The following is a 22,821-nucleotide window of genomic DNA, read 5'->3' as shown; positions in this document are numbered from 1 at the left end:
GACTGGTTTTGGGTTTAATATATTAGATATTTAAAAAAAAAAAAAATTGTATATATATTAAACAAAATAAATAATAATCGAATTGTTGTCTAAGTGAAACTTGTTCAACAATTCAGGAAGTTGCTTGGAGCCTACGTATCTATCTAAATCACCAAAAAAGAAGGAAAAAAGAAGAAGGGAAAAAAAAAAAAGCTCCTCCATTTCCTCTATTTAAAAGCCATTTTTCCACCCTTTCAATACTTTAATTTCTCTGCCTTTAACTGCCTAAAAAGATTCTCTCCCACAGCTATAGCTTTCTACAATTTCATTTTCTTTCTTCTTCTTCTTCTTCTTCTTGTAGATCTCTCTCTTTCTAAATAAGCATATCACTGTTACAAACATTTCTGGGTTTCTGATATATATACATATTGTTCTTGTTTCTTGAATCTTTAAAAGTATATATATATATATAGAATTACTGTTACATATAATTAAAGTAAGTGATCATGGCGGTTGTGGTGGAAGAAGGCGTGGTGTTGAATCATGGAGGTGAAGAGCTTGTTGATTTGCCACCTGGTTTCAGGTTTCATCCAACAGACGAAGAGATCATTACATGCTACCTCAAGGAGAAGGTTTTAAACAGCCGATTCACGGCTGTGGCCATGGGAGAAGCTGATCTCAACAAGTGCGAGCCTTGGGATTTGCCAAGTAAGTTTTGTAGTTCCTTAAAAAAAAAAAAAAAAAAAAAATTTCCGATTCTTCTTTGACCATCCAAGTGTAAACACAAAAGGCTTTAGCTTCTTGAGTAAGATTTATCAATTCTTGAGGTTTAGCTTGTTTTTTTTTTTTTTTTTTTGATCCAATTATATTTTTCAAAACTTCAAAGCCAAACAAATTTTCAAACTTTCTTTGACCATTTCAAAACACAAAAGGCTTCTTTCTTGATCAAGATTTCTGATTCTTGTTTTTTTTTTTTTTTTTGGGTTGATATTAGAGAGGGCAAAGATGGGGGAGAAAGAGTTCTACTTCTTCTGTCAAAGGGACAGGAAGTATCCGACCGGGATGAGGACGAACCGTGCGACCGAGTCAGGATATTGGAAAGCGACCGGGAAGGATAAGGAGATCTTCAAAGGCAAAGGTTGTCTCGTTGGGATGAAGAAGACACTTGTGTTTTATAGAGGAAGAGCTCCAAGAGGTGAGAAGACTAATTGGGTCATGCATGAATATCGTCTTGAAGGCAAATACTCGTATCACAATCTCCCCAAATCTGCAAGGGTAAGTTCATTCTAACAAAGTGTTTTCGAAATAGATTCCAAAAGATGAAAGCTCTAAAGATTTTATTTTAATTATTATTCTTAGTTTTCTTAAACCAAAAGTTTGTTAAATTTGGTGGAAACTATAAGTCCTTTTCAAAAGAGTTTGATTCGTTTTCATGTATCCAAATAAAGATTGAATCCCAAACTTAAAAAAATAAAGTAAAAATCTAATTTATACTTTTTGTTTGTTTATGATCTTGATTACAGGACGAATGGGTCGTGTGTAGGGTTTTTCACAAGAACAATCCTTCTACTACAACCCAACCAATGACGAGAATACCCATTGAAAATCTCACGAGGACGGATTCTCTAGAGAACATTGATCATCTCCTAGACTTCTCATCTCTTCCTCCTCTCATAGATCCAAGTTTTACAAGTCAAACCGAACAACCCAACTTCAAACCCATCAACCCTCCAACTTACAATATCTCATCACCAATCCAACCCCATCACTTCAATTCTTACCAGTCAATGTTCAACCACCAGGATTTTGGTTCTGCCTCTGCTTCAGGCTCTACATACAACAACAACAACGATATGATCAAGGTGGAGCAGTCGCTTGTTAGTGTATCTCAAGAAACATGCCTGAGCTCAGATGTGAACGTTACCACGACAGCAACCACGGAGGTATCTTCGGGTCCGGTAATGAAACAAGAGATGGGGATGATGGGAATGGTGAATGGTAGCAAGTCGTATGAAGATCTATGTGACTTGAGGGGGTTCTTATGGGACTACTAATTTATTATTTAACTTTGGTGAAAGAGTATATTTGTTGGGATTTAAATCATGTAGTTAATATACATTTTACGTATAGGATTTACTAGAGGGTTAATCCTAGTTATTTTCACTTCATTGATATTATTTAATTAGTTGATTGTTTGATTAGTTTATATAGTGTGGGGAAAAAAAGGAAAAACAAGGATTGTGGTAATTTGGGATTTTAGTGCATATGTTATAATATCTCAATGTAAACTGGATTGGTATACGTATAAATTAGCTTTATATGGTTTCTTATAGAGTTTTAATTATTAAGATTTACGATATTTATAGCCTTGTTAGTTCAATTTGATATACTCATACTAGCTGCAATTGGGTTACACTTACGCTAATGCTATGAAAATATGATTTCACATTTATAACAAGTTGACATATATATACCATCCAAACTCAAGTAGAAACGTTCCCATTTAGAAACAGAAGAAAACGATGGTGATTACGTACGTGAATGTCATGTTGTACTGTAGTTTATTTTACGGTTGATAAATTACAATGAAAAATTGCATTTGAATTCGGATAATAACATAAGTACGCCACTTTGCACACACAAAAAAAAACACAAGTACGCCACAAATGTTTATGTTTACCCCAAAAAACTAAAACAATTGAACATATCTAACGTTTTGAGAGATTAATATAGAAAAAAATGCATATACAGTAGATGGAATCTTAAAAAACTGAGAGAGAAGAAATAAACACAGCTCATGAAGCATGTGAATGTTCCCCGAATCTGGGCAGCATATTAGCCTTTTCATATGCCCAATAATTTAGATTATTATGAATGTATGACACACTTGTTAATGTATTTCATTTAGTATAAACATAAAGAAAAAAACATTTCAACTAAGAACAGTGATTAATGATATAGGTTTCTTGTAAGAATACAATACCAGATCCCTAAATCTTATGTCTTAAGGAACTTGGTTATTAATTACATCGATGATCAATCACATTACGTTTTCCTAATTAATTTTTTAACATTTGAAAGTTATTAGTACGTTTTACATTATTCAGCACTTTGTCATTTTTTATATTTATTACTACTAGTACCGTATAAAGAAATGTATATATAAAATATCTTAATTAGGAGTATATTTTTCTTCGGGACCGAAGCACAAAGCTTGTCTTTACATAGAATAAGATATTGACTGCAGATCTGTGTTTAAGATTTGGCAGCAGATCTGTTTTTTTTTTTTTGTTGAAACTTGATCATGTACTATATAATATTCTTTGTTTTGAATTCTTGATATTCTTTTATATATATATATAAAACGACAAAGACATACATTTAAAAAAAAAAAAAAAAAAGCACCGATTTGAAGAACACCAAAGGAATGAATATATAATAAAATCTTAGTAAAGCTTTATTGATAAAAAGCATCATGAACGTTGTAGATATATATAAAATATAAACATAACGCCATGCCAATACATAGTTTACAAATTAAATACCTTTGATTTTATAGATTTTCTTTCTTATCCCCTTATTAACTTTAACTGCTTCTCAATAAAGTTTCGAACGTTCATACTTAGAGAGATAAGATAATCATTTAACGGACTATATATAATAACAACTCAGTTAACCGTACGTAAATAAATGATGTCTCTCTGATTCATTGTACTATGATGATTTGAAATTGAAAATAAGCGTGTGAGTCTCTTCCACCTTAAATTCAGGACACAAATCTGATTATTGTTATTTTTGTTTAATATTGGACTTGTACTTGATCATAAACTTATAATTGCTTTACAATAGTTACAAGTTTACTATATATATATATATATATATATATATATATATCTTCCTCCACAATAGATATTGATTATTCCTTTTCATATATAAGATTATTCTTCATATTTCCACTATAGTTTTCTGTCTTCCTTTTTGTTTTTTTCAAAAGGGCTTTACTATACCTTAAGTGGGCTACTCTATATAGAAATTGGTAGATTATATAAGTGGTTCATGTCCTATGTTATTCTTTTCATGAATGATATGAATAAAATAGTAGTATTAGTTTTGGGAAGAAAAAAAATATGCATGAATGTGATCAGGATAATATTATAATGCGCATAGAAACAAAACTTTCCATTAAAAGCGAAGCATTTTATTTAGATCGATACTTGCAGCAAAGCTAACCCCGGTAACCCCCTCTGCGTTGTTCTCTTACCCTTTTTTAATGGGTTTCTAGATGATTTACTATCGCCTCGTTTTCTTTGTTGTCTATTTCTTCTCACGAAGTAACAGAGGATTTGTTTCATAACTAAATTATAAAATACGATTTCATACTACATATTTTTGTAAAGTTATAATATAAGAAAACAACCCATATACAAACGATATTAAACATTTTAATTTATCTAGATCGAGCAGGTAAGACAATAAAACAGCTATGCAAATGGCCCATGAGTTTGACAAATGAAGGCCTTAATTAACACTAATGTCAAGTCTATGGGCTTTTTTTTAGTTCAATTAGCCTTTACATACAGACATTGAATCGTACGCGCCACTAATTATTTTTTTTCTTTTTTTTTGGTGAAGAGCCACTAATTTTTTATGTTTTAACGTTAAAATTAATCTTCAGCAAAGAAAAAGACAAATTGTTTTCCAAAGCAAGTGAAAAAAAAAAAAAGTTATAAAGTAAGAGTTTTAATGAATGATTGATTGATTAATGTAATTATTAATCAGAGGCGTTAATTGCTGTGAGAAGTAGCAAACTACTGCATCTAGGAGGAGGCCTGAAAGATCAAATATTAAGAGTAATTAAGCACTATCTAATCTATATCCTAATGAACATAGTTTTTATGTATCATAATGAAAGCAAATAGTTAAACCCCGAATCACATCATCACCCTATTGACCAAACCATTAGTGATGAATGATGATTCCCATTTTTAGAAGTGGTACTAAGAAAAAACAACGACAAAAATCATTTGAGAGTGGATTAACCAGAAGCACTACAGAATATTATGTTATGTAGAAAATAAAATAAAATAAAATAAAGTTTCAAATTAAAGAAAAAAAGTAGAAATGATAAAAGATTAAAAAAAAGGAAAAGAAAGGATTAGATAGATTAATAATAATGGGTTAATAATTGGCCAATCTCTCTCTCTCTCTCTCTCTCATTACATAAGTCCATCATATAGCCGTCGCCGTCGTCGTCTCTGTCTTCTCTTCTTTCAAGAAACAAAAGAGACAGACAGAGAAAAAAAAGTTAAAAAAAAAGAAGAAGTGCGGTTTTTGCCTTACTACTCTCCTCTGAGCCAGCTCTCGCCGTTTATACCTCAAACCCAGATTGTCACTTTCCAGTTTGAAGGTGTGTGTGTTGTATTCTTCTTTTTTTTTTTTCTTTTTCAAAAATTTATCCTTTTCTGTATAAATATATATATAGTCCTCTGCTTTCACCGACACTTTTGATTATCTTTCTCGAAATCTTTTATAGGTTTTGTTTATTTTGCTTGCTCTGTTACTGAAATAAATTTTACATTAAAACGATGCTTAATCTTGTTCGAGTTGTGATGATGATGTTTTAAAGTTTTTTTACTCTCTCAATTACATCCGTTTTTCCAGTTATTTACATTTTAGCTCAAAAACAGCTGTTATGAAGTTAAGTGTTCTTGTCTTAAACTCGGTTGTGACTCTCTTTTACTTGGTGTTTTGATAAGAGCTTAGCTACTTACTGTTTTTACAGCTCCAAAATGTTTTCTTAATACTTTTTAGTAAAGTCTAAATTCTTGGATTTAGCTTCATAATCAAGAATTTCATTCATATATATAATTAAGATTACAATCAGTGACTCGGCGGCTTTCCACAGTGTTTACAACGTTACAAAAGGGTTTTGGTTTTATCTGATATCCTTGTTTATGTAGAATTCTCTTCCTTTTGGCAGTATTGTTTGGACTTGACAGCTGTGAGAATCAAACAGAGCTCACAACGGGTGCACTCTGTTGTATTGTGGCCTCAAGGCCACTGGTTACTACAACAAAATCATCACCACCCCGAAGAGGAAGGGAAGATGATGATGCCCTTCTTCAATGGCGGACAAATTTCAGCTTCTCACCTGCTGGATATACTAGAGACGGTTTGGAACAGGATTTGACCGATGAGGGTCAAGACGGTTTTGCATTATCATCGAGCAGCTGTAGACATAGGAAAAGTTTGGAATTCAGATTTCAGCAATCGCCAAGATGGGATTCAACATCGTCTGCTTCTGGTGGGAATGAACAACAGCAACCCTGCATTGTTAGTAATGGTGTACCGACAAGACCAACTAGCTCAAATCCTCAATGCTTGAATGAGGTAAGTTAGTCTTCTTTACATTTCCACTGTATTTATTCATGATTTCGTCTTTGGTTGAACCTTGTAGCTCCTCTTGATGTCACTTTGTCTCAGGAGAATGGTTCTGATAGAGACAGTACAGCCATCTCAACGAGTTTTAGGTCTTTGCTGTCTCTCCCAGAGTCATCTGATCCATGGGAGACTCCAAGCAAGCAGCCTTTCAACCTTACTCACTGCTCTTACTCTCAAGTCTTCTGTAACCCGGTTTCAGATTTCGGTAATCCTGAACCAGATAACACGCAACAAGACTCCTCCACAAATCCCGACTCCAGTCTTGTGATGTCCACGAGAGACCATCAAGGCTCACCAGTGGATGAAGCATCACCAAACTCAAATAGCAATCACATGTTGCTAGATGTAGAAAGATCCAATGAAACAGAGGTCGAGAACCCAAAATTCGAACCAGACTCACCAACACACCAGAGATGCGGTGTTTGCAAGAAGCTTTTATCTCAGAAATCTCCATGGTGCTCAAACAAGATACTGAGATCCAGAGACATGCCAGCCGCTGGTGTTTTCCCCTGCCACCACGTCTACCATATCGAATGTCTAGACAAAGTGACTCCAACAGCTCAAACCCGAGACCCACTTTGCCCTGTCTGCTCAAACACCATTGGAACAATGGAGCAGCCACTGATAGCCCCTGAAACATTGCAAATGGCTCTGAGATCTCTCAGAAGAAGCCACACAGCAGCAGTAAGGCCAGAGACAGCAAGTAACACTAGCAATGGCAACAATCAAAGAAGACACAGTAGGAGAAGAAGCCACAAATGGGAAAAACTCAGCTGCTGTTTGAATATAAGCTTCTCATCTTCTACCTAGACTCCAACCAACATGGCCCGGTTCTATTAGGTTCTTCTATAACTCTTACTTGCATCTAATCGTAATGTTAACCATTCAGTAAGCTATTACAACCAAAGAAAACAGAATCTTTAAACATCTTCTCTCTATCAAGTATGTTTCGAACACTATTAAACAGAAGCAATAGGCATTCTTTGAATTAATCTGTAGACCAGTTTAAATCATCCTACTCTGTATTGCACTGCAGGCTATATAAACGAGTTTCATATTTTCCTCAGCTTAGTAAGAACAAAACCATGGAACAAAAACAAAACTTTCTCTTGACAAGTATCATTGTCGTGAATCTGGATTTCTCAAACAAGAAAGAAACAAAAACAAGATACCAGAATCAACAGACTCGTATCGTCGATGACAGGGGACAAAAACAAAAACCAAAACTCAGAAAACAAATCAAAAAACAATTTCGAAAACAAATATGTATTGTTGTTGGGGGTTGTTAAAGCTCGCAATAGCCATCACAGCGGCGAGTTAAATCGAACGCTCAGGCAGCAAGCAGTCTTCATCGCAGAAAACAAAGGGGGAAATTAACGATTAGGCTCAATCGAAACTCTTCCGTAACCGGAGCAGCCGGACCATATCCCCCTCGTAAAGGAAGGACAATGGGGTTGCTCGTTGGCCGGAAGAGATCTAAAACCCTAACGATAAACCCTTTTTCTCAGCTCAGATAAGATCAAGTAGTTTTGAAGTTCAGAGAATCGAAGTTGCTTGAGTTTTATAATGTCTTCGGTTCAAAACCCTAACCCTAACCCTAATCCCGTAAATTCCAAGACTACCCCTTGTGTAAAAAGATATATTAACAAAATAGATCCAAAACTGTTTCAAAATTTATTAAGAAACCCCACAGGTTCTGAAACAACATAAATTAGCACCTATGCTTTATGAGAGTGACCAGAAGGATCCATGGAGATACAATGGACCAAAACCATGAATCTCTTGACATGGCTAAAGCTTTCTTTAGCAAAAAAGAGAGTTTTGTATAAAATAGAAGGTATTTACACCAAGAAGCTCTCTCTCAAACAAAAGACTGACATACAAAATGGAGAAAAAAAATGAACAAGAGAGAGTGATGTGCTATGTGTTTTACAGAGGACAAGTCGTAGACTTGTGGATTTTGTTCTTCTCTTGTGTCTTTGGTGGCTGAGACGAATGGACTGCTGCTCGATATGAGGATGAAGCGAGCTGTGCCAGTGCCGGTACAGTGCCACCTGCAAACATTCAAACACAAAGAAATATGTAGAATTAAAGATTTAAAGGCTTATTGACACAAAATCAAGTCAACATCATACTGGTTTCATTCTTCCTGTAATGATACGATCGTAAAAAGCAGTGAAGGAGGAGGAGGAGAAGAAGATCTTAAACCTGCTAGTCCAGCACAGGCTGATGAAAGAACTATAACAGGCGGTGCCTGCATCGACACCAAAACGAAGAAACATCAATTGACTAAACAATTTATTGGTCTTTTCCGTGGATGGTTTATGTATGTAACACAAAAATGGAATTCAGCATCTTTGTTGATAACTTACCCCAACAAGAAAATGTAACCACATGGGTCCTTTTATCCACTTGCGTACAATTGGCATTGCTGTTTCCATTAACAAGAGCATTAAATATAGTACATATAGATTCACACTCTTTCGAGCAAGCTTTAAACTGCAACCAAATATAACTAAAACATAGCTAGATAACAAAATACTGATAAAAGAATGTCGACTGTTACAGCAGTGGAATCAAATGCACTCAGTGACAGACTAGAAAAACTATGATTACTCGTAGGTACTGAGACATTCTAACACACTGACACTCCAACACTCTTTGTTTCTCCAAGTCATACAAGAATCTCATAACTAGCGCATATTAGAAGGTAGAAGTTCGTTACATAGGCAGACACAATCAACAAGAGAAGAACAAAACTCAGAGAAATGAAAGCAATAATCACAAGAAGATAACAAATCAATGAAAGATTAAAGTCAGAGATACCATGGTTGAACCCAATGAATGCACTTGCAGTACCACCAACAGCTGATCCAATCTATAAAAACCCATAAAAAGTAGAACTTTAAAGATACAGTTTTAGGCTAAAAGAGTTGAATTTGTCTTCCGAATAAAAAAACCAAAGTTTTCTTTTACCATAGAAAAGCTATCCCTGATGAACGGAGCCAAAGTCCAATCACTGGTTTCCTGAAACCAATCAACTTCCAATTTAATAAAAAAGAACAAATCTTGCTCTACAAAAAAACAAAGAAGAGCCAAAATTTTCAGCAATCTGTAAATGCAAAGATTTGGGCAAAAGACCAGATTTTTCGTAAGAGGGCCAGCGCAATGATGGCATCTGATTTCGATCTCATGTCCAGAATCCGTCATTTTCCTTGCTCGAGAAACCTAAAATCAGAACTTTTTGTTTTTTTTGGGTCCGTAGGGTTTATACCATTGTTGTTTTACTATTTTGCTTCTCGCCCCTCTCTCTCTGTGAATTCGACGAGAAAGACTAATCCGTCGACACGTCATCTTTAAACAAACCGAGTCGATCCAAACCGTCAAACTGTGAAGATATTAATTAAGTATCTGGTCAGAACCGGTTTAAATTCAGTACCATCTATTTTTAGATGAAAGGTGGTTTGTTTTTTTGCAGTTTTGCTTATCCATGGAATCTTACTTCTCCATGTTCCCAAAGGGTTATTATAAACAACTTTTTGATGATTTAAATGTATATAAACGAATATAACAGAAAGTAAACGAACAAAATATGATGTATAAACTGAAAAAGAAGAAAGAAAAACAAGAATGGATACTATACCAACTACTTGCAACTAGACAATCATTCTTTTATAACAATGGATACGAGATGTCGAATTTAGCAAACCAGTCGCGTTTTATTTTATACTATACAATTGTTTCATACTAATATTCAAATCAAAATTCACAAAACTGCTACATTTGCTTTCGGTTGGATGCAGACAACCACTGTCTTGTGGTGAAACACACAAAACTCTCTCAATGATTCTCACAATCTTTCTTTTGTTGTGCTTTGCTTATAAGAATCATAATTCATTAAAATATCTACATATAAAAAAACGAGACTAACAAAACCGGAAAGAAATAGACCCGAAATAGTCTTTTGGGTTGAGATGAACAAAAATGATTCTAGAGTGTTGAGAATGCGACTCACCAAGCTTTTCTTTAGTTTTAGATTCTCATATTCTCATTCTTTGGAATCTCATGAACCCACTTTTTACTCTCTCCAAAAGAATATAATTCCTCCGCGGTCATTTCCCGCTTCTTCTTGTTTTATATGTATCCAATCCTCCTCTCTCTTGTTCGATTAAGCGAATCACAATCCCACGATGCAGCCCATGTGTTGCATTATGCTCCCTACGGAAGATGATCAAACAGTAAAAAAGTTAGTAAATAAGAACAAAGAATCTGTCAAAGGGAAATGAACGTACAAGGAAGAACATTTACTCTGTATCACTCTTTTGTTTATTTATTTACTAGGTGCTTCCCCACGCAATGCGTGGGTTGTGGTGTAGTTGACACTTTCTTGTTTTTTTTTGGTCTTTTTCGTTTTCTCTTTTGTATTATTTCGTTTTAATTAGGCATATACGGGCTTTGCCGTCACTTTTATTTATACACTATATGTTTATACCATTTCGTTCAGATGTGTATAATTGTGGCGTTTACTTTTTATGAATTATGAAGATGTTGTTTCTTGCTTTTGAGAATCCAATCTTATCATTGACTGATATTGTTTCCAATACATTTATTGTATTATAGATTTTTTAATTAATTGTTTATGTAAACCCTTCATACGTTGATGTTGCAATAATAAGTTATTTTTTTAGAATATCTTCCGTGTAAGTGATTATGTTTGTATGCCCATGTTTTGGTCTAATATCAATAAGATTGTTTCTGTTTTTCTTTAGTTGGCTTTGAAACCAATATTGAGTTAAGCAAATAATGGGTCGAATTATGGTGTTAATAAGTAATATAAATTTTTATGTATATATATTGTATATATGTGACTATAAATTTAGCTAACTAAAAAATTATGTAATATTTAAATACAATCTTGAACATATATATATATATATATATATATATATATATTTTTATTTGTGGGAAGAATGTATGAAATTATTGAATAGAAGTTATTTTTGAGTTAAATGACCTTTAATGTCTTTAAAGTGAGTTAAATATTAATAAATTTTTATATGTGTCTTGACTTTTTTTAAAAGGAATACCAAGTGTTTCCTTCCAAATTTGAAGTGATATAGTATTTTAGTTTTCTTATACGATTTTATGAACTTCAATGTAAAAGTTTTTCAAAGTAATAAGTACACTCACTGATTGAATTATAAAATTTGGAGAAATGTTTATTTCATTTAATCATCTGCTCTTTTAAATAAATTAAATAAGTATGTTGTTATTCCTACAAATAGGACAACATATATTATAGTTTAACCATGGAGTTAAGCAGTGGAAATGTAACTTGTGATTGCAAGACAAAATGCTTATATGTTACATATTGATCGTTTAAAAATGAATAGGAACATCTAATTCTCAAATAAAGTTGATTGTTTTGTTAAAACCAACATATGTGAATTTAAATTTAACTATGCAAATTTTAAAAATAAATATGAATAGATTAGAAAGGCAAGAAATATAAAAGAAATACTTTTTATATAAATAAAATAAAAATTGAAAACAATGTTAAATATATATAATACTTTCTACATTAAAATATAGAATCAAACTCTTACAAGTTACAACACATATGAGATATAACAACATTTGATATTGGTAGGAGAGGAAGAGAGAATGTTTACTATAAGATGGTAATCCAAATTAGATAATGGAGATGAATCTTTAAAAAATAGAACAATGTAATATCTATATATATATATATATAATACTTTCTAAATTAAAATATAGAATCAAACTCTTACAACACATATGAGATATAACAACATTTGATATTGGTGGGAGAGGAAGAGAGAATGATTACTTATAAGATAATAATCCAAATTAGATAAAGGAGATAAATCTTTTAAAATAAGAACAATGTAAAATATATATCATGTAGTCTCTAAAATTAAAATTTAGCATTAACAATTTACAATGATATTTCATTTTTTTTTACAACCCATACAACAAAAATAAGAAATCAAAAATAACAAAAAAAAAAATGAAAAATGATTTGAGGTATTGTAGAAGAGAATGAGAGAATGTGAAAATGAGATAGTAAAAGAATGTCAATATGAGAGAATGATAGATTGAGAGAATGCTTATTTATATGATAAGAAATGATGGAAGTTACATTTAGAACTATGGAGCTACAATAGTAATTTATTGTGTTTGAATAGAATTGAGTGGTAGAATATGATTAATGCATAATTTATTTTATTTTCAGTTATAATTTTATTTTAATGTGTGAGTTAAATGTATTGTGTTTATTGGATCTTAAATATTGTTTAAAGCAATTAGAAAGCAAATAAAAAAATAAAAAAGAAAATTAGAAAACATTAAATGAAAATCAACCAATAAGGAGAGACCAAAACCTTACTTATATATATATGATATATTGCTTTAAACTTTGAAATGAGAAATATATTATAAACAATAATTTTACATGAGAAATATATTAATTTAGCCAACCAAAATATGAATATAAGTTTAGCCAACCAAAATAAATAAAAAATATTAAAATTTAACCAAAAATAATTTCTCTTGAAAGATAATAAGTTAGTAGGAGGAATGAATTAATGTACAATTATTGGATAGGAGTTACATTTGAGTTAAATGGAGTTACATGTCTTTAATTATAAATAAATATTTTAATTTTTTATAACCTAAAATAAAAGAAATACCAAGTGGCTGAATCAAAATTCACATGATTTGGTTGTTTGTTGATATAAACTCAACACTTACACATAATATTTCAAAATAAAAAATATTACTTTTTAAGTGACAAACTAAATTAGTTTTCTTATAAATTATATGAATTCTTCAATCTCAATAATTTTTAAAATCCCAAGGATAACTTATATTTTTTTTGGTTTTCACTCATCAATTTAATTTATAGTGCTAGATTTCATACTAATGGTTTCATCTTTAGAGAATTTAGTGAAATGATATTTTTAAAATTATATTTTATTTTTTTATTTAAGTTCCAGTTGAATATGTTTTGTTTTTTGGATCATTTTTTATTTTGATTAAAGACACAAAAAACCAATTGTTTAATTATGTTCTTTTTGTTTTCAAAAACCTCACATCATAAAAATATATATATATATATATATATATATATATATATTATATTGATCTCTGCAGATTTAACAGTTGGATCACAAAACAAAATAGTCTTTATAAATGGATAAATGGATAATTATATTGATTTTTAAATATTATATTGATCTTTAAATATTATATTGATCTTTATAAATTATTTAAAATGATACATGAATATGAGATAACCAGAGACATAATAGATAATTATATATGGATCATTTCAACTTTATGATCTTATTGTGTGGTGAATATTGTAAGGAAGTATGAAGATAATGACTTATAAGATGTTAATATAAAATAGAAAATGGAGATAAACATTTTAAAAGATTAAAATAAATATATAAGATATACATATCATACAAACTCTAAAACTAAGCTTTTACAATGATATTTGATTTGATTTTTTATAACCCATACAACAACAATAACAAAAAAAATACAAAACAAAACAAAACAAAACAAAAAAGAGATTTGAGAGTAGTGGAAGAAGATGAGAGAATGAAAGAGTGATAGACTAAGAGAATAAGATAATGAGTATTTATAGGAAGAGAAATGATGAAAAATTACATTTAGAATAATGAGAGTTACAATTCTAATTTATAGTTTTGTTTTAATACAATTGATTAATACAACTTAGTGGAGAAATAAAGTTAATGCATAATTTATAGGGAGAAGCTATAAAGATTTCAGTTTTATATTATGTGAGTTAAATGTAAAAATTAATTGTTTTAAATTTGTGTTTTAATATTATTTTTTTTTTGGTTAAAATTGCATTGCCAAGTGGACCAATAAAGAGAGACTGAAACTCTACTTTTATATATATGACTACTTAAAGAGTGACATTTCAACGATCAATCAGCAAAGTAAAGGAAAGACACATAGGTGATTACAATTTAACAATTATAAAACAGGCGATAACATATCGTAAAATGAGTTAAGCTCTAGTTCTGCAAAAACACAAAGCATCTCATATCAGTTACCTGCTACAAAAAGCATACTCAAAATTTGATCTTTTCTGAAACTACAATTGATATAGAACAGAGAATTATCTTCTGCCCATATGAGTTAATATATATATATATATATGGTGAAAGTGAAATCAATCAAAAGAGTTCCAACACACATTTTGCTTGTTTTAATTTGCTTTTGATGGTATTCTAATCTTCATCAAAATAGACTTTTGAGCACACAATGTGAAGCCTCTCTTTGTGGAAGCATATTCCCACCCACATGCCAATCAACTATTTTGGCAATATGCTCAAATACTTTTAACTGAAGGTTATGAAAAGGTTCTTCACCAAACAGAATAAAGTGCTAATGTGAGAAATCAGAACCATGAGATTTCACCAAAAAAAGATTGAAAAAAATGCAAAGATATCATTCAAGGAACATAAGATTTGTGTTTTTTTTTTTTTGACATTTTCCTTTAAAACCATAGACCATATTTCTCACCTAGTTTTTTTAATTTCTTTTTGTAAGGCATCTATCAAACTCATTAAGATATGTGAGACTCTATACTAGATAGTGGATATATTCTCAATTGCACATAGAGAAGCCATCATTTCAGCATTTGGCAATCACAGACTTCTATATTTGATATTTATATATCTTTATCTATGAACTTATTCTATATAGCTGTATATCATATAGAAAAGTATCTTTATACTTAATCAGGCAGGAGAAATATATTTGTGAAGTCAAAATCAAAATCAGATTCAACACCACAATATGATCGATGATGGAATTTAGAGCCGTAGTCATCACTAAAGAGATTCAGGGAAGTACACTGTAAGAAAGCAGCCAAACATTATATACATATATGCTTCACGAACTTATACATATGCACACATAAACATACAAATATTGCACCGAAGACATGTTGAATTGCATTTGGAACAGACAGGAAACGTTACACACACACATAAATACATACATACATGCATACAGAGATAACACATGCATAGATAGGCCAAATAAGTTGTGCCAATCAAAGAATGAGAGCTATGGGTCCCCCACTAATATTGTACTGTTTAGAGAGAATAGGTACTACACTTGTTGAAGGAGACAGCATGAAATATTCTACATTCGCTTTCTCAATTATCTTTGAAGACAAAACAATGTTGAAACATATTTGGGTATTCTTCATCATAAAATCATACAAATAGCATCACTATAAACTCTTGAAACATGGCCAAATAAGCCATTGTTGATTTTGATCAAATCTATCTTAAAGTTTCAATAGAAATGTTTAGACTAAAGATGCATCTAGAGACTGGAAAAAAATGACTTTCAAGTAGGAACAAAAACAATACAGACAAGTGGAAAGCATTGAGAATATACCTCAAGAGATAGAGAGGTTAGAGCTGTGGACTTTGAAAAAAATTGAGGAATAAGGAAAAAGAATGAATTCCCCTGCCCAAGTAGAAAAGTTGTCAAAAAGATTTGGAGAATAAGATACTTTCATATACCAGAATGGTGAAAGAATGCGCATATGATGCATTAGTTTTGGATCAATTCTGGTATCTAATGCAAGGCTTGAATTGCACTGAAAAGTTGTAGTCCAGAGGAATCAAAACATGAAAAAAATAATCTAAGCACACAACCTACAGTATAAACGATAAGAACACAAATAACAAAGCAACGATTGGACCAGTTATTCATATTCCATACCTTAGTTATCATCCTCTAGTTTGCCTTTTTCCCATTCAACTTTCTATATAAAGCAAAGTTGCAAAGACTTTTTACTCTTGAGAGACCCGGCCTGAAAAAGAGCATAAATAAGGAAAGCAGCAACGACATCTTCCCAAGTTGGTGGAGTTGCAGACCATAGTGTATCTCTGAACTGAGAGCTGCAGGCTGAACTTAAAAACTAAGATTGTGTCAGGTAAAAGAAAAACATTTGGTCTTTACACTCATTATTAATGCCGTATTACTAGGTGGATAAATTTACATTACTTTATTTTGAAGACAGACTTATGTATTACCAACACCAGCACCAAGGAAAGAGCATCCTCTCTTCATCGAGAATGCCCATTCCTTCTGAAAGGCATCCATTCCTCCGAGGAAATGGCACAGGAGATTCTGGACTGATCCTCTCAACCGATGCAAAGCCACGACTAAAATGGACTCCAGATCTTCACGAGAGATTTGTTGAAGCGGTCAACCAGCTTGGCGGAGGAGATAGTACGTTATATTATTAGCAAACGAACCAATCCTTGACAACCAGGCTTTTAGACATGATCAGTATTAATGTGTATACTTTTGTCTCTGCAGAAGCTACTCCTAAGACAATCATGAAAGTCATGGGTATTCCAGGCCTTACCTTATACCATCTCAAGAGTCACCTTCAGGTAATCTATCAACACTTTTCAACAGACATGCATAAACTCATCAGGTTTCTATACATGACTCGTTGATGAATTTGCTTCGTAGAAAAACTGTTACAGAAAAACAAAAATGATGATATGTCAAGAAGTAAAGATCTGTAATATTTGATTTTGCTTTTACAAAAGTTATTGATTTCCAGATTTGACTACCAGAAATATAGGTTGAGCAAGAATCTTAATGGACAAGCCAACAGCAGTTTAAACAAGACAAGTAAGCTTAGTTATTCATTACTCGAATACAAGAATATTTCAATCTAAAGACTCATTTTCCTTTTTCCAAAGTATTACCTACAAGTTACTAAAGTAACCTGGTTTAGGTGTGATGACCATGGTAGAAGAAAACCTCCCTGAAGCAGAGGAAAGTCACAGTGAGAGTCTAAGCATTGGACCACAGCCGAGCATGTAAGAAATATGGCTATTTTCTTACATATTCTAACGTATTGCATTTTCAAATAAATGACCTATATATATTTGTGCACCCAGGAACTTGCCTATAAGTGATGCACTTCAAATGCAAATAGAAGTTCAGAGAAGGTTACACGAGCAGCTTGAGGTATCATAAACTGTACTTCGTGGATTTAATCTGTTTAAAGTAGCTATCCGTGCTGGTAACAACAGTGCTCAAACATGTTAAAAACACACATAAAACAATGAAAATCATAAGTATAGTGTACAATAGAGCATCCATCAATAGAGGCTAGAACAACCATATCGAAACAGAGAGAACAAGAAAGCATTTAGTTACAATTTCATTAAAAAATATTTTATACTGAGTCAGGTACAGCGACATTTGCAGCTCAGGATAGAGGCTCAAGGAAAGTACCTGCAGTCGATCCTGGAGAAAGCACAAGAAACACTTGGAAGACAGAACCTAGGCGCAGCTGGGATCGAAGCAACAAAAGCTCAACTCTCAGAATTAGTATCTAAAGTGTCAGCAGAGTATCCAGAATCTAGTTTCCTAGAACCGAAAGAAGTGCAGAATCTACGCCATCAACAACAGATGCAAACAACTTATCCGCCTAACTCCTCCCTTGACAGTTGCCTAACCTCAAGTGAAGGAACCCAAAAAGCACCAAAGATGCTTGAGAACAACAGATTGGGACTAAGAACATACATCGGAGACTCAACTTCAGAGCAGAAAGAGGTAATGGAAGAACCATTCTTCCATAGAATGGAGCTCACATGGGCAGAAGAAGAAAGCATCAGAGAGAATAATAACAGGCAACCACCATATATTTCCACAATGGTTAACAACAACGCAGAACCAAGAGTCTCGTCTTCAAGAAGAAGCCCTGGAAGATTGTCAATAGGAGTGGGTTTACAACATGAACACAGAGGAGGGAGTAGCAACAACAGTGAGTATACACAAGAAAGATTCAACGAGAATGGTGAAAGTTGCAAGATGGAAACACACACAAGAACAACGCTAGATCTTAACACACACGATGAAAACTATGGCACAACAACGCGTACGAAACAGTTTGATTTGAATGGTTTCAGCTGGAACTGAGACGAAACTAAGAAGGCTATAACATCAAGCATCAACCTTTTTATGATCGATCACACAGGAAGTGAAAAAAAAAAAGCCTCAAAGAAGAGAACCTTTGATTTGGTTTGTTTGTTAGCTTGAGAGATTCGTCTAAGATTGAATTATATTAGTCGAAGCTTTGTGCAAAAATGTACAACATTATTGATTTGCCTAGTTATGATCTCATCTTCACCATATATAGTAATACAGATAAATTTACTAAACTTCATAAGAACGTAAAAGCTCCGTGCTTTAAATCAAATTCGGATCATCAACAAAGTAAGAAACATACCTACACATGTGTAGGCAGAGATAGAGAGATCATCGATGCCTTTGCGTATAATGCGTTTCAGAACACCTCATGAGTAGAGAGTCTGAGACGCATCGTAGCAAATCGGAGAGAAACCGGAAAGTGAGGAACGAACGGCTGCACAACGAGGCGAGAAGATTGTGGGATTGTCCGACGCCTTTCTTGCAAACCGGGTCGGGTCTGGTAGATCTTGGTCGGGTTTTTACCTCATTTGTTTCCAATGTCACGTTTCGTCCCTGAAGTTTTAGTAGGCTCTTAATTTTTTACACAAAGGTTGTGAATGGTTGTGCACTACGCTCCGGAATAGACTGAAGTCGGATCAGTCCGGAGTTAGTACGCCATTCACCATTCCAGACTAGTATGCACTTCTCCATACTATACATCTTCATACTAGTCTGGAATTAAAAAAAAAACCGCAGACTATATAAATTATACTATTAGTCCGATTATTTCAGTTTACTCCATAAAAGCTCCATACCAACTCCATACCAATAGAAAAAGTTGGGTAAAAACATGTTCAAACTAGTTGAATCCTAATACTTTTATCTCATTGGCTAAAGTTGTGTTTCTTTGTACCTTCTAAATATATATATACTAGAGATTGGACCCCCACATACCTGCAGGGTTAATTTATAAAAAAAAAACCTAAGTTTGCAATTAGGCTTGGACTATGCGGAGTAACATTTGTAAATGTATTTGTTAAAAATGTTATTATCATTCATAATCCAACTTTGTACCAATTTATTTTCAGTTTGGTTTAGAAAAAAAGATGATTAAATTTAAGTAAATTAAAAAATAGTAAGAGAAAGATAGTATATCTGTTTATGTCTGTTCCGGGAACCCGTCCCGTCCCATATACGGTATGTCCTGTTTTTTTTTATCTTATAACTGTAGTTTTAATAATATTTTATAAATTTGAGATTGTATATTTAAGTCCAACAAATAAGGAAGTAAGTAAAAGATTTGCATCCACATCATTTTATTTGTAAATATAATTATTTAGTATAGCATTTATAACATAAATTTATATTGGTTTACCTTCATCAAATTTCTAAACGTTTGAAATAATAACTGTTTCACCAAAAATTTTGGATTCACATGAAATTTAATTTAACTATCGTAATTTTATAATCTCATCTTGATATATTTATTTTTTGTTCTTTTTTCTATGAAACTTATAATGTTGTAATTTTATAATTTTTCTTCCTACCCTAAAGAAATCAAAGTAACAAAAGAGAGCTTGTTACCCTACAAAAAATTCATTTATACACATAAAAATATGTTGAAACCCCATAAGCCCCCAAATATATCAACCTGCAACAACAACAACATTTGACGTAAATTGTCTTCACATCAAAAGTATATGTAGGATTATTACCATACTCCTTTATAACCATTTTACAATCACCAAAGCCCAAAAATAAATAACAACAACGTTTTTAAGTGATGGATCCATTTGACTGAACATTAAGAGAAATAGAGGTGACACGGAAAAAAAAAACTCATACCGTATTTAGAACAGTCCATCCGAGAGTAGCAAACTCATTGATGCATTAGTAAAATGACTATGAATAATATTTTTTTTCTTTGGACCAATTAACTAAGCATGCAATTTTGTTATCGACAAAATATATCAAGTTTTTTTGTTTAATTCACGAAAAATATTTTTGGTGTACGATTTTTTTTATTATTATTTTTTTTACAACAAAATATCAGCTCATATGAGTTAATTAGATGGAAAATTGTTTACAAACAAAACATGATGCGGAGATGTACATGCTTGGCGTGCCAAAAGAATCCGCTTTTACATTTGCATTTCGAGAAACTTAAATCAAAGAAAAAGAAGAAAACTTCTCCATGTCAATCTTGATGTCGTCTAAATATGTTGCGAAGACCGGCAAATCGTGAGGGAAAGACACCATCTTTACCAAATCTAAACTGTTTGTAAAGAAAACCACCTTCCGCCATCCGGACAACCTCGTCGGGTTGTTCAACATGATTCTCGAAAACACGAGCGTTCTTCGCTTTTCAAATATACCACATAATCTAAGGGAAAACCGCTACCTGTGAACCCAGATTTTTATAACCCAGAAAATGATTTGCATTAGCAAACACAGACTCCGTCAGAAATTGGTGTGGCCCTACCAGTACGTGAGCTAAAGCCCAGACCTGTCGGGCTGGAGGACACACAAAAATAGCATGATTGATAGTCTCCTCATCAGCCCCGCACCTTGCACATCCTACATCACAATCAAGTCCCGCCGCCTCAAATTAGACGATCGGCGTATTCTTTTGTTGGTTGCACCACTCAAACCATCGACTCTTTTAGTAACAACAACATATTGTAATTATTAATATATAAGAGGGTATAATTGTAATATTGGCAAATTCCCAATTAAAACTCGAATTTTTTTAGGTTACAAAATATCTTCTCAGATCATATTCTCCGTATATCTTTGTACATAGTTCAAACCAGCGACATTAGCTCCTTCAAAACAAAGGTATATGTGGTGTCAATATATCATCTGGCCACTCCAAATGGGATTTCAGTCACAACGGCATGAGGAAGAAGAAAAGAAGATGAAGAAGGATTGAAAGAAAAGTAAAGGCATATTTTTGGTCGCTGGTGGCTGTGACAGCGATTCACTTCTGAACAGGGCCATAATGTAATTTAAGTACTTGTTTAAACTCGAAACAAGACAAGTAGGAAAACATAATATTTAAAACTCTTCAACAAACTAAACGACAACCCCTCTTTTCCTCTGAGAGTGTTTTCCTTACAAAAGCTTATGACTGATTAAAACCCAACTCTTGCAATTTCTGGTTTGCCTTTAGACGAGCTAAACCGATTACAATTTGTTGAATTGAAGCATGTTTTAACTTTTAGCAAAAATCAAACAGAAGAAGAGACTTGGAGAATTACTTCATGTAAATCAAATTGCATAGGAGAATTTTCTCATTAGCCATCAAAGTTAGAAGCTCTCCAGTTCCAAAGACTCTCTCCTCTGATTTACTTAACATCAAAGTTGGAGATGCAAATAGATCTTACCACATATGCATATTTTGGATCAAACTCGTAAACGTTATTGCGAGAGAGAAGCAAAAAAAAAAAGAAGTGAGAGTCAATGCTGATCGAATTCATGTTTTGGGAGCTAATCTCGCTTATGTGGCGGTGAGGTCGGCATATCCGAAATGGAGAGGCGTGAGGCTATGCTCTGGTCTTGGAGGATGTGACCAGGCTGAGTTCTTCTTGCGGAGCTTTCAGAACATTGTTGATGAGGACAGCCATGCGAATGTTTCATTTTGGCTAACTTAGGCACAACCATCAGGTGGTCGAGTATTTTGTTCGGGGTAAAGTTATTTTTATTGTTAGAAAGAAAAAACCAACTCATAGAAACCCGCTATATACAAAATTAATCATATAACTCATATCCACTATGATTTTTTTTTTTAAGTTTGATTGCGAAGGCATAGAAAAAAAAAACATTACTTTTTATTTCATTTTATTTATTGTAAATTAACACGATAATCATAAGTCCGATGCTAGAATTGTATAAATACAACGTCTGAATTGCTTAGCATTAGGGGACTAAGACCATCATTAGTGGTGGGTACTTTTTAAGTTACTCTCATATTAATTAATTATATAATTAATACTAAATTAATCAAAGCAATCCTAAAAGAACTTAAGCAAAATCATTCTATTACTAGAGAACTCCAAAAAAGGTTACTCAAGCATTTAAATAATAATTTTTTAATTTGTGTTTATTAATTATCAAACTTTAATTATCTAAAATGATAAAACAATTATTTAAATGTTTTATATTACATAAAACAGAAAACAATTAAATTTTACAAATTTTGGAACACCAATTAATAGCAACAACAACGTTCTAGGCCACCTTGGTCTACACAATCTCCGTTGTGGTATCCCTTTTTAATACAGGCTGCTAAACATTCTCGTGACCAAAATACTAATTGTGACCCATACCCATGTCCTCTAATACATACAGCGATGCAATTATCCGAAACTTTGTCGATCT

General features: G+C 32.7%; 4 protein-coding genes and 2 long non-coding RNA genes across 11 annotated transcripts; 3 read left to right on the top strand and 3 right to left on the bottom strand.

Moving 5' to 3' along the window:
* The first annotated feature begins 238 nt into the window (after nt 1-238).
* On the top strand, nt 239-2,309 carry LOC104772345 (NAC domain-containing protein 87). Its single transcript, XM_019241729.2, has 3 exons — nt 239-687; nt 974-1,254; nt 1,503-2,309. The coding sequence occupies exons 1-3, from the start codon at nt 486-488 to the stop codon at nt 2,031-2,033; spliced, it is 1,014 nt and encodes a 337-aa protein (XP_019097274.2). The 5' UTR covers nt 239-485; the 3' UTR covers nt 2,034-2,309.
* Nucleotides 2,310-4,951: 2,642 nt separating this feature from the next.
* Nucleotides 4,952-7,486, top strand: LOC104772344 (uncharacterized). The gene is made up of 4 exons (XM_087503605.1): nt 4,952-5,041; nt 5,143-5,386; nt 5,960-6,369; nt 6,463-7,486. The coding sequence occupies exons 1-4, from the start codon at nt 4,952-4,954 to the stop codon at nt 7,228-7,230; spliced, it is 1,512 nt and encodes a 503-aa protein (XP_087359731.1). The 3' UTR covers nt 7,231-7,486.
* A 732-nt stretch (nt 7,487-8,218) lies between these two features.
* LOC104770153 (uncharacterized) lies at nt 8,219-9,744 on the bottom strand. The gene is made up of 6 exons (XM_010494527.3): nt 9,562-9,744; nt 9,397-9,447; nt 9,247-9,298; nt 8,793-8,851; nt 8,629-8,674; nt 8,219-8,474 (listed from the first exon to the last, which is right to left on the bottom strand). Exons 1-6 carry the CDS (start codon nt 9,628-9,630, stop codon nt 8,350-8,352), a joined length of 402 nt encoding a protein of 133 aa, XP_010492829.1. The 5' UTR covers nt 9,631-9,744; the 3' UTR covers nt 8,219-8,349.
* A 5,887-nt stretch (nt 9,745-15,631) lies between these two features.
* LOC147918618 (uncharacterized) lies at nt 15,632-17,289 on the bottom strand. The gene is made up of 4 exons (XR_015593774.1): nt 17,229-17,289; nt 16,510-16,991; nt 16,225-16,410; nt 15,632-15,966 (listed from the first exon to the last, which is right to left on the bottom strand). It is a non-coding gene; the product is annotated as an uncharacterized LOC147918618 (long non-coding RNA).
* Nucleotides 16,304-18,692, top strand: LOC104735880 (myb-related protein 1). Of its 6 annotated transcripts, none has more exons than XM_010494526.3 (7): nt 16,304-16,438; nt 16,526-16,737; nt 16,828-16,904; nt 17,094-17,151; nt 17,258-17,342; nt 17,424-17,493; nt 17,737-18,692. In XM_010494526.3, exons 2-7 carry the CDS (start codon nt 16,530-16,532, stop codon nt 18,448-18,450), a joined length of 1,212 nt encoding a protein of 403 aa, XP_010492828.1. In that variant the 5' UTR covers nt 16,304-16,438; nt 16,526-16,529; the 3' UTR covers nt 18,451-18,692. The 6 variants fall into 6 exon arrangements, with proteins under 6 accessions (XP_010492828.1, XP_010492826.1, XP_087362331.1 ...); XM_010494524.3 differs by having other exon boundaries at nt 17,719-18,692; XM_087506205.1 differs by having other exon boundaries at nt 17,081-17,151.
* LOC147918617 (uncharacterized) lies at nt 17,571-19,175 on the bottom strand. Its single transcript, XR_015593775.1, has 2 exons — nt 18,761-19,175; nt 17,571-18,232 (listed from the first exon to the last, which is right to left on the bottom strand). It is a non-coding gene; the product is annotated as an uncharacterized LOC147918617 (long non-coding RNA).
* Between the last annotated feature and the right edge of the window lie 3,646 nt (nt 19,176-22,821).

This window comes from Camelina sativa, chromosome 20 (genome assembly GCF_030686135.1).
Source record: "Camelina sativa cultivar CO46 ecotype springtype chromosome 20, ASM3068613v1".
Lineage (NCBI taxonomy): Eukaryota > Viridiplantae > Streptophyta > Magnoliopsida > Brassicales > Brassicaceae > Camelina > Camelina sativa.
This window is presented reverse-complemented; position numbering and strand designations above follow the sequence as displayed.

Bases quoted from the DNA above. Each gene is read 5' to 3' on its own strand.
- LOC104772345 (XM_019241729.2), top strand. From the start codon at position 486: ATGGCGGTTGTGGTGGAAGAAGGCGTGGTGTTGAATCATGGAGGTGAA. The intron at 688-973 runs GTAAGTTTTGTA...GGTTGATATTAG, and splicing joins CGAGCCTTGGGATTTGCCAA to AGAGGGCAAAGATGGGGGAG. The intron at 1,255-1,502 runs GTAAGTTCATTC...TCTTGATTACAG, and splicing joins ATCTCCCCAAATCTGCAAGG to GACGAATGGGTCGTGTGTAG.
- LOC104772344 (XM_087503605.1), top strand. From the start codon at position 4,952: ATGATTCCCATTTTTAGAAGTGGTACTAAGAAAAAACAACGACAAAAA. The intron at 5,042-5,142 runs GTTATGTAGAAA...AGGATTAGATAG, and splicing joins GAAGCACTACAGAATATTAT to ATTAATAATAATGGGTTAAT. The intron at 5,387-5,959 runs GTGTGTGTGTTG...TCCTTTTGGCAG, and splicing joins TGTCACTTTCCAGTTTGAAG to TATTGTTTGGACTTGACAGC.
- LOC104770153 (XM_010494527.3), bottom strand. From the start codon at position 9,630: ATGACGGATTCTGGACATGAGATCGAAATCAGATGCCATCATTGCGCT. The intron at 9,299-9,396 runs GTAAAAGAAAAC...GGGTTTTTATAG, and splicing joins TCAGGGATAGCTTTTCTATG to ATTGGATCAGCTGTTGGTGG. The intron at 8,852-9,246 runs GTATCTCTGACT...TAATGGAAACAG, and splicing joins ATTCATTGGGTTCAACCATG to CAATGCCAATTGTACGCAAG.
- LOC104735880 (XM_010494524.3), top strand. From the start codon at position 16,530: ATGTATTACCAACACCAGCACCAAGGAAAGAGCATCCTCTCTTCATCG. The intron at 17,152-17,257 runs GTAAGCTTAGTT...AACCTGGTTTAG, and splicing joins CAGCAGTTTAAACAAGACAA to GTGTGATGACCATGGTAGAA. The intron at 17,343-17,423 runs GTAAGAAATATG...TTGTGCACCCAG, and splicing joins ATTGGACCACAGCCGAGCAT to GAACTTGCCTATAAGTGATG.